The 10,973-nt window shown below is 44.2% G+C and overlaps 1 protein-coding gene across 5 annotated transcripts in view; it reads left to right on the plus strand.

Moving 5' to 3' along the window:
- Nucleotides 1-7,703, plus strand: part of LOC147886969 (protein S-acyltransferase 11-like) — a 51,785-nt gene extending 44,082 nt beyond the window's left edge. For 2 of the 5 annotated variants that reach the window (XM_087394599.1, XM_087394598.1), the window contains 3 exons: nt 5,674-5,902; nt 6,032-6,330; nt 6,459-7,703. In XM_087394599.1, the coding sequence (XP_087250725.1) occupies nt 5,674-5,902; nt 6,032-6,330; nt 6,459-6,956 (1,026 nt within the window). In that variant the 3' untranslated portion in view covers nt 6,957-7,703. The remainder of the gene's footprint in view (nt 1-5,673; nt 5,903-6,031; nt 6,331-6,458) is intronic. The other 3 variants (XM_087394600.1, XM_087394601.1, XM_087394602.1) reach the window with 2 other exon arrangements.
- The last annotated feature ends 3,270 nt before the right edge of the window (nt 7,704-10,973 follow it).

The raw sequence follows: 10,973 nt of genomic DNA on the forward strand, positions 1-10,973 counted from the left end.
ATAAGGTGACCAGAGGTGTTTACAAAAACACACACAATAATTTATTTTCATTCATTTTGGAGGACTATCTAGGCTGAGTACCTTGACATAAAAAGAGAGATCTGGGGCATACATAGAGATGATTTAAAATGCATAATCTTCATGGGATGCCTCATCTTGTGGAGGCAAATTCACTGTAAGTAGATTTGCATTTTCTGTCTTTGCTTTGTCTCTGCAAAACTTCTCACTATGGTTGTTTTTGCCACAGTGCTTGCATGGATTAACTTTGAAGCAGTCCTTTGAAAGGTGATTTGTCTTTCCACAGTGATTGCAAGGAGAATACTTGCCCTTCTGGAATTTCATAACATAAGCAGTGTCATTGCCTTTCCTTAGCTCCATGTGTCTTTCTTCTTCTTGGAGAGCTGAGATAATGCCTTCAAGGTTAGGATTGGGAAGATTCTTCAAAGTGCTAACAATGTGATCAAAACTTTCAGGCATACTCTTAAGTAACACTGCCATAGCATCATCAGGGGTGATAGGAGAGTTGATAGAAGCTAACTGAGTCATAAGACTCCGCATATAGTTGACATGAGCAGCTAAAGTAGTATCACTTGCCATCTTTAATTCAAAGAAAGAGATTTTAAGTGATAGTTTAGATATGTGAGAGCTTGCACCAAAAATCAAGTCTAGCTTCTGCCATGCTTCCGAAGGAGACTCCAAGTCAGATATATGATGTATGTAATCATCACCCAAAGCTAAAGCAATTATACCATATGCTTTTTCTTCTCTTGCTGGATCCCTTGCCGGTCGTGTCGGAGTTGAAGATTCTCCAGCATTTGAGGCCGTAGAAGAAGCGGTAGGATTAGGTTTGACAAGTCCCCATAAGTTCTCCCGCATCAATGCAAATTTTACCTTCATTTGCCATGTATGGAAGCCCTTTCCATTGAACTTCTCAAGATTATATAAGGTAGCCATGAGAGGGTCTAACCCAGATATTGGGCAGTGTCTATCTCTCTTACAAGGCAAAAAGAACTGAAATACTTCCAAAGTATAGGCACTTGATGTAGCAAATAGTAGTGACTAGTTTTCAAACAATGATGCTACTTTTTGCATGCTTCATAGAAGTGGATGAAATAAACACTTTCCAATCACAACCAGGTCTAGCAAGTCAAAACAAAACTGAAGCAACACTTGTAGTGAAGTTATTGAAAACTTCAAAAGACCAGAAATGCTAGAGTAGCATTTTATGTAGCATCATTTTCAAAAGTATGTCAAAACTGTCAAAACTAGAGAGCTGAACTTGGAGGGCTCATATCACACTCTTCAAAGCAAAAGAAAGGGGGCTTTCTGAGGCAAAAGAAAGCTGGTATACCACAGTAGATCCTCTGGGAAGAAGAGGCGAAAATATGCGTCAGGTCGCCTTCACCTTCTTGAACAAAGTCGACTGGTTTTTCTCTGTTTTCTCCTTCAATATGCAGCCATTGCTGCTCAGATTTCAGCACAAGGTAGCTCTAGGTATGGAGAAGCTTGCCCTGAAAGGAATTAGACAAAGATGGAGCAGGCGCAGAGAAATCGCAGGAAGAAGAATCGACGACTTTCGTGCAATGGCGACCAGCAGCGCGTATTATTCTTCAATTCCTTCGAGCCCGAAATTCGCCCCAACAAGAGGGATCTCCAGCAGAAAGGGCGTGGGAAATGGGTGAGAATCAGAGGAGAACAAGCTCAAGCAAATTTTTGGAAGAAGAGGGAGAGATGGTGAAGAAGAAGAAGAGGAAGAAGATGATGATGTGGCAGAAATGGGCTCAAGGGGGATCAAATGGCTCTGATACCATGTTGGAACACTGAAAGGAAAGAGTAGAGTGGACACAAAATCAGAATACTTGCATATAGAATGAAGAAGAAAGAGGTCCTTAAGTAGGCACCTCATACAAGGTCACTGACATCACTGATGACCTCAAAGCTCCACAATCATCTCCTCAATCTGCTCCTAGATTCACTCAATCATCCTATGTGGCTTTTCCACCACCTAACTGTGCTTGTGGGCACCTAACTGTGCCTCTAGCACTCACACATAGAAACATAAGGTGTGCCTAAGGCATACACCTTGAGATATCCCAACAGTGAGGGCTAGGCTACGTGGGGGGCCGATGCGATTTAGAGGAGTAGCGAGGAGCTGCAGGCTCATGTCCTTAGGCGGAGGAGTATCCTTCAGGAGCGAGAGCGGGCTTTGAGGAGAGACCTCGTCTCCATTGAGAGGCTCAGGGAGCAGGACCCAGTGTCTCAGTGGCTTAGTGACAGATTCGAGAGTGCTCGTCTCGAGCTCCAAGACACGGAGGTGCGGCAAGCTGAGTTCTCCTATCATTCCTCCCGGGCCTGATGGGTGCAGCAGGGGGACATGACGAAGCAATTCTTTCAGACTCCTGGGCCTCGATTGGCAGGCACACAGCTACAGCGTCTCCGGGACTCGCAGGGCATCATGCACACTGAGCCGCAGGAGATTCTGAACATGACCACGGGTTTCTACAGCCAGATCTTTCAGAGGGAGAGGATGACCCCAGCTGGTCTTGTGGCTCGGGAGCTAGTTTGGGATCACGTTCCGCCAGTAGTCTCGCAGGACTTATGCAACAGACTTGAGGAGCCTTTCACAGATGAGGAGCTCTGGGAAGCCCTTAAGGCTCTCCCGACCCAGAAGTGCCCGGGTGAGGATGGCTAGACTTTGGTCTTCTTTTGGAACTTCTGGGAGATTATCTCCACCCCTTTCCGTTTAGCTTGCCAGGAGATTTTTTACACAGGCCTTCTCCCTCATTCTTTGAGCAGGGGGTGGATTTGTTTGGTCCTGAAAGGGGGAGATAGGTCAGACATCCGACAGTGGAGGCCGATCACTCTGCTTGATACTGCATACAAGATCCTCGCCAAGGTCTTGAGTTTGCGGTTACGGGCCCATCTTACCGACATCATCCATGACACACAGACTGGGTTTGTCCAAGAGCGTAGCATCTTGGACAACATCTACATGTTGTGGGAGGTAGCAGATTGGTCAGAGAGGAGTCACAGCCGTTGGCCGTCCTTCTCTTGAACTTTGAGAAGGCCTACGACAGGGTGGAGTGGTCTTTCTTGGAGGGCACTATGAGGAGATTGGGTTTCTTAAACAGATGGGTCAGAGGAGTTTCAGCGCTATATGCAGGGAGCTCTAGCCATATGCTTATCGGAGGGCTCAGTCTGCCAGGGCTGCCTACTTGCTGGCGGATGCTTTGGGCTACTATTTGAGATCACAGGTGGCGGGTCTCATAAGGTTGAAGCTCCCAATCAGACAGGAGGAAGAGCTACTTGACTTGGAGTTTGCAGACGACACGACCTTGTATGTTGAGGGCACCAGAGTGAGTCTGGCGAGAGTCACGGACGCCCTGGCTATTTATTATGAGGCCTCAGGGGCACGGATCAACTGGACGAAATCTATAGGTTTCTTCACAGGCTTTGAGGAGACACAGGAGATCCGAGAGTGGGGGAGTGACTTTGGCTTCAGATGGATACCGAGAGGCCAGACAGCGAGATACCTCGGATGCCAGGTGGGTATTGACATTACAGCAGAGCAGCAGATTGCCCCGGTCTCGGCCCTCCAGGAGCGGCCTAGCTAAGCAGGTGGAGGAGGTGCCCTTCTTTTCCTACATCACACGGATTGGCAGGAGGCTTCAGATGGACTCGTCGAGGTGGACCCCTTTGAGGGAGAGACATTGGGTGACCCAAAGAGTGCCCCGGGATGTGCGCTCCAGGTTCTAGACACGGTTGTGGTCCAGCTTGCGGCCGAGGAAGATCTCTTACTTCTTCTGGCTGGCCGCCTACGGAGGCTTGCCCATCGGACCGTGGTTGGAGCAGATGCAAGTGGGCGGGCAGTGCCATTGTTGCTCTGATGGTGCCTTGGAGACTATTCCGCATTGCCTGTGGAGCTGTCGTAGCATATCGAGGATCTGGATGGGAGCCCTTAGGATCATGACACGTATGCAGAGTCTTCATAGAGACTACACCTGGGGGATGGTTTCTTGGTTGATAGAGGGAGGACACGCGTTTCAGATTGATGAGATCTCCCCAGCCTACCGGATATAGGGTCAGAGCATCCAGAGGATCGCACTCCACGAGGTAGTCCCCCCTGACAGTCTAGCTCCTCCTAAGGAGGACAGTGTCTGGGAGGTGGTAGCCAGCATCACGGCTTGGAACATTTTGGTGGCTCGCTGCAGTCTTGTGATGGGTGAGCACCCGGTTCCACCCGCGGCTACCGTAGTTGCTATATGGCATGATATCATTTACACACTACGGTCCACCTGGGAGCGTGGGACTCCAGGCTCCGGGGTGACTATTGAGAGGCGCGCTCGTTTTTGCAAGGCTTGGCCTGTAGGTGTTTTCTACATCTCCACTCCGCGAGGGATTCGTTGGCTGTATAGTCCCCCCACTTGGCTGTTAGCCCCAGTTCCAGAGATCCGCTAGGCAGTGAGCTGGGTTCCTTTGGAATAGGCCGGTTTTTCTTTCAGTCTTTTCCAGTTTTTCCCATACTCAGCACCTTCGGGGCTGCTGTCTTGTAGGAAATCTTTCAAGCATTAATAGAAGGTTCCTTTCTTTGAAAAAAAAAAAAAAGCATTAAGCGCTATTCTCTCTTCTCTATCATGTCTACTAGACAAATCGAATGGGCTGAATATTTTCAATCTTTTGGACAAGCTGTATTGGAATATAAAACTTGGGAAGGAGAATGTAGTGGTAAATGCCTTGAGTTGATCGCCTAGTGTAAATGGAATCTTGGAAAAGAGTATGGAGACATGAGAGTAGCTTATCTTTATGATGAAGACTATGTTGAAATATATCAGAATTACAGCAAGAAGTGTTGTCAGAGGAGTCCTTCGGCTTATCACTGTAGATGCAGTGCTTGGTTCTTTGCATAGACCTCATTCTCCTCCCATAGACTCAGGTTGGGAGACCATTGCCCGTCTTATATCCTTGGGGCACCCACCCAACCACCCATTGGATCGGTCCCCTACAATAGCTGGTATGATGATGAGTATAAGGCCTTGCACGTCAACTCAGATTCAAGATCAAGCATCATCTTTTGACTGAGACGGAGACCAAATGAGAATATCATTGACTAGTGTGGAAGAAGGACTTCATTCCCCAAGATGAGGAGGAATTACCCACTAAGGTGAGGAATATCACCAACTCTACTAATGAGGCCATTGTGGTTTGCTGCTGCTGTGTGAGAAGCACACTTTGAAGTTAGGTCAGAAAGGCAGACAGTTCATAAAGAGAGCATACATGGCCCACTCTTGCTCTTCTAATGTATGCACCAAAAGTTTTGGCTAAGCACAAGCTAACCATTACTTGGAGCCACTGCTGCCCTACAAACAAAAAGTCTGCAGAAGTAAACAAAAGGCATGAGTTGAGACGCTACAATATTTCTTGTAACACCGACTGTTCGAAGATTCTGAGCATAAAATGCAATTCCGATCGTCATTCCACCTCTCAAACTTAGAAGCACTGCACAAAAATTTCAAGCTAAGTATAGATTAGCTGAGACTTCTTGGCTGACTCGCTACTGAAACTTTTTTAATCCATATATTGTCAACTGGAATAATTAACTGTAGTTTTCTGGAAGACTAGATAATGCTTTGTCTACAGTTATTTGTGGATTTTAATTTTTGACAAATTGTGCAGCAGCTTCAAAAATTGGAGCAGCCATCTGAAGGTTATGAAACAGTGTGTTGGGGATGTGGACTTCGGTTACTGCTTCCCTCGTGTGTTCCTGTATTCAAATGTGGTTGGTGTGGGGCTATTTCAAGTTGTGATGTACAGGCTAAAAAGCAAGGGCGCTGCACAGGTTGTTCCCTTATTGTGGATCGTGTACTGGTCACCACTATACTTGCTTTGATAATTCTTGTTATTTGTAAGTCTTCTGCTCCTGCATTTGTGAGTCATGTGTTGAGTGCCTAGTGTAAACACTACTTTCTAGGATGTTGAAGAAGTTTCCTTGGATTAGATGTTCCCTATATAACTATGACTGCATTCTGTTCAGGTGGAGGATCATGGGCTGCATTTCCTGTCCTATTCCCAGCTTTCGGTTTTAGTTTTTACATTCATGTGGTCCTGACAGCCATTCTTTCCTTCAACACACTATTCAACTACTGCATTGCAGCTTTTGTACAAGCTGGTCCCTTGCCACAGATCGCTTGGGGAAGTTTTGAATGTGTTCCTAAGCATGCTCTAGAGGGACATCGTTTTTGTCATGTCTGCAATAAACCAAAACCGCCTAGAGCACATCATTGTCGGGCTTGCAAGGCCTGTGTACTTGAGATGGATCATCACTGCCCCTTTGTAAGTAAATTGAACCTTGTATATTACTGTATATGCATGTGCGTAACAATTGTGAACTTTTAGTAGTTCTGGTGGGGCACCATCCTGTGCCTTGGCAAAGGAGCCTGATTACTTGCAGTACTTTTCAGATTGGCAACTGTGTAGGAGCAGCAAATCAACGACCTTTCATTCTCTTCCTTACGTTTGCTGTCATCAGCAATCTGTATGTGCTGGTGATGTCAATATCTGCCATGCTGAAGATATGGAGTTCTCTTACAAGGTTTCCTAATAGGTTACAGGTCACCTCTGGAAGTTGGCATGCACTGGAGGTTTTGGCATCCTCTTTGCAGGCATTGTTGGGAAGCTCTATTTCTTCTGTGAGGGCTCTTTCATTATTGTATCTTGTTGCAGTGAGCCTATCAGTGACGATTGGTGTGGGACTACTACTACACCAGCAACTACGACAGCTTTATAATGGTCATACCTTTATAGACTCTCTTCAATTCGAAAATGGGGTTTTAAGAGGGTTGCCCGCAGGCAGAGGATGGAGAAATTTACAGAGAATTTTCGGATGTGAGCATCCCATATTCTGGATTTTCCCTAAGTTGGTCTTCGATGCAAATGGGAAAAAGGTCCATGTGAAATAGAAATTTATTTTTGTTCGTACTCATCTCTTTAAACTTGTAAAATCAAATTTCACAGGCTATTGTGATGTATTTCAGAGATATTTACTGGATATCCTATCTTGTGTAGGCTCACTTGAGTCTTGAGTATCCATCCTAGTGAGAAGTATAGGAATTTGTCAAAAGCCATGTGACATGTATGTGACTTGTTACTGAAGCAGCACTCTTTGAAACATGTCATTGTATCATAAAGTTCACCAGAGCAGCTAGCCTAGTCTCAAAAGGTCCGGCAGGCTTCTCTCTCCACATGACAGGAGCACAATGATCTATAGCAGCATCTCTCTCCAATTGTGCAAGCGCATGTGCAACTGTTCAAAGACTTATTCGCAGAGAACAAGAGCAGCTGTTTTGGACAAGACTACTTTGGAATTACTGGATTATTCCAATGCTGTGGGTGCTATTTAGTGTATTGTAAATCTCCATCTCAAGAGAGATTTACAAGTTGTCATACGACAGCCTATGTTACTTAGTTTGGTATGTGCAGACATCACAGAAGACGAGGTGATTGTCCAGGGCTGGTTGGAAGATTTGGGCTATTAACTTGCATATGCTTCTTAAACACTTGACTGCAAGAATACAAACACTCATTAGGCTCTTTCTTCAGGCCGAAAGAGCTGCACATTGATGACTAAACCAGTTGTGTAAAGGCCTGCTCCAAAACATGAAAGATCCATTATTGATGTATTCCAAGATGTACCCAGTTGCAAGTCATTTTCTATGCTTTTATTTTCCGTATGAAGGTGAAGAAAGTAGAATTTTGGTTTTTAAAACGCTCATTAAAAACTCTTCATTTGGTCATATCTAAGGCATGATGAATATTTAGTCTTGATGGGGCTGTTGGAGGTATTAAATCTTCATGCCTTACCCTGTGATATTAGATTCTTGTGCAGAAGGGCTACTGTCATGTGCTTTTGGAAAAAATGATTACTTCCGCATTATGCTTAAAGGGAGAATGTGATTGTCTATTCAATAGGGTGCTATGAGAAGGAGTCCCTTACCTATCGTTTCCTGGATTTCTGGCTCACTGCCAATGGCCACCTTGGAGCATTCGCTAGAAGCTAGTTGGCGAGACTAGACTACTGTGCGTTGCTTGATCCATGAGTGTAACATGCTGACAAAATTGCCCATGTGCTCTGTTGTCTTACAGGCATGTTTGTCCTGCTCCCATAGAGAGTGCAGATTGTATACAATGTCAAGCCAGGTACTTGGTGCTAGTCTGGTATACTGTCCATATCACAGGCCTTGTGCCAGCCATGGAAGGTGGCAGCTTTATGGGTAAAATTAAGTCAGACGAGTGAGCCTTCCCTTACAGTAGTCTGCTGAGATACTCTGTCTCAAATTTGAAAAACTTGCTCCCCTTGTGTGAGATGACTGAGCCTTCCCTCACCAGTAGGCTGCTGAGATACTCTTTGCCTCAAATTTGAAAGACTTGCTCCCCTTGTGTGAGCCAGTCTGCTGTTCCCAAGTAAATACGTTTGAATCCTTGATGAGTCACGGGAGGATCTTCATTTCTTATTTCCATGTTTGCTAGGCAAGCTGTCCCTCCAAAGGCAATGCTGGTTGGTTGCATGGGCACCTACGGCAATACTTATCTGCTCCACCCACGTATAGTCCCAGACCATAATTGAGCTTAGTATGGGTTTCGGAACATGTTGCAACAGCCAATCTCTCATGGGGGGTTGTCCACCATGAAGAATCCAAGTTTAAATGTCTACTGATTTGTGTTGTATTTTAGGATAAAGGTTGCCAGCTGTGTTGTCTGCTCTCACTAAAGCCACTCACTAGGTGTACTGGGTGAGGTCCACAAGTAGTTTGAGCTCTTTCAAACTGGTTGCATTTTCAAATTTGAGGGCTCCTAAAGCATCAGAATTTGTCCTAACAGTAGCTCTATGTTGGATTTCTTGAGTCTCTAGTCCCAGAGCCTTGATGCATGAGGCTTGTTTAGCCATTGGCTTCGTCAAAGCATCATCCTCCTTTTTCAAGGCTTCCTGCATGTTGAATTGAGTGTCCAGCCTATCGATGCATGGGAAAACACACTCCATCTTAAAAACAAGTATCTACTATTGCTTAATGATGGGTCTGTTGATTGTAGATCTTTAGAAGCCTCTTTCATGGCTATATTTGGCCTTCCCAATGGGTACTTTGTAGCACCCTATAGTGGAAGAGAAACACCACTAAATGTTCTGAAATTTTGCAAAAAAAAAAACTGTATGTTGCTATTTTTTAAATGGAAAAAGATAAGAGTCAATGGAATGACATTCTTTCATATCTTAATACATAATAACTTTTATAATACAGAATAAATTTTATAACTTTGCATGTTAAGTCATTGAAAGCAGACCATGTAGTGTGTTAAATGAGGCTTCCTCCATGCTTTGACAAAAGGTATGGAGAGCTCTAAGCTTAACTTTTTGGACTAGTTATGGGAAAGTTTTCCCCTCATAAAATTGACAAGCTTATAAATGTTATCCTTTTCTATGATTTTTTGTTACCTTGTTTGAACACCCCAAGAACTAACTGGTTATGTGTTATACTAGCGTGTCCCATGGAACACTCCTTCGAAGGTGAACTTGTCCCTGTCACCACTAGTATTCAGTTATCCTTGTCTTCATACCTTAACACTCTCTTAAGAGGCTTTTTAAGTGTGTTTCTCTTACGATGACACTACACACGGCTAAATTCCTAGCTAATGCTCTCCTCTCAATTCAACTTAACAGGATCTTGAAGCAAGTAGTAGTACAAGCACTAAGGAGAACTTCAGCTACCAAGATTCTTAACGTAAACATTCTAGGCTCAAGTTCTCTCTCTCTTGCACTTGCAAGAGGTTAGCAACTTATCTTTCTTCCTCTCCTCATAGTAGAAGGGTGGTGTGCGGCTCTCTAGCTCCCTGACAATAGCTCTTCACACTCTAGACAAGCAGAGTGAGCAGAAAGAACGATACAATTTAAAATAAAGAACCAAAGCTAATATGGAACCCAAACACAAGACTACAAATGAGCATATAAAAAATCTATGGGTTTGCACACTTTTTTTTTGGGGTGAATTTTTTTATGCTTTATATTACATAGTGGCTTCCCTTGAATGGGTAGCTCAAAAGTACATCAGCAAAAGATCTGAGTATGCAATATAGTCTATGTAATTAGTTTGCAGGAAATCAAAACAGGATTGTTGTGCAGAGAGTGTTTGAATAAAGGGAAAGTGAAAAAAGTAGGATCACCAAAGTCCAAAGTGCCAAGTAACGAACCCAAGTGAAGAACAACTAAAGCCCCTGTCTATGTAGGTGAATCCCCAAAAGCTTGAAATGCTTCCCAAAGGTAGCAGTAGGAAATCTAGCTCTTAAACATTTCCGAAGAAGACCCAAGAACTCACGAGTGTATGAATAGTGCCAAAGAAGATAAGGCACAGATTCTCATGGAGCCAGAACTTTGTGACAAATAGCTAGAGCAATATGTCTTCGTGCCAAGAGTTGTCTAGACTAAAGAACCCTTAGCATAAACACCACACAAAAATCGGATGCCGAAGAGGAAATTTGGGAATCCAAAGCTGCCGCAATCTCTTCCTCCTCTACTTTTCTGGGTGATATATGTGCCAGAATTGATTTGCCTTGTTTGAAACCCAAGGTGGGGGCAACAAAACTTTGTACAAGGAAGGTACAGTAATGTGAGACAGCCTCAAGGGATGGGAATGAAGAGTACAATCTTCAAGCCTATCTTGAAGAGATCAATTGGTGGTACCGACTGAAAAGGCTGAAGCGTTTAAGCAATCTTTTGCCACAGAGGAAGATAATGCATGCCTAAACGATATTGTCTAGCAGCAGCTAAAGGAAAGATATCATGGTACCATCATCATGAATGACATCAGCCATAGAGCAGATCCCTTTTAATTTAATAAAGTAGGAACGTTTGGGTTCCTGCAAAGCCAATGGAGGGTCAAAGAGCTTCGACCAATGTAAATTTTTAGCCCTTAAAGAATTGCCCCACA

The sequence above is a fragment of the Dipteris shenzhenensis genome, chromosome 23 (genome assembly GCF_047967505.1).
Source record: "Dipteris shenzhenensis isolate YYH24624 ecotype China chromosome 23, Dip_SZ_1.0, whole genome shotgun sequence".
Classification (NCBI taxonomy): Eukaryota; Viridiplantae; Streptophyta; class Polypodiopsida; order Gleicheniales; family Dipteridaceae; genus Dipteris; species Dipteris shenzhenensis.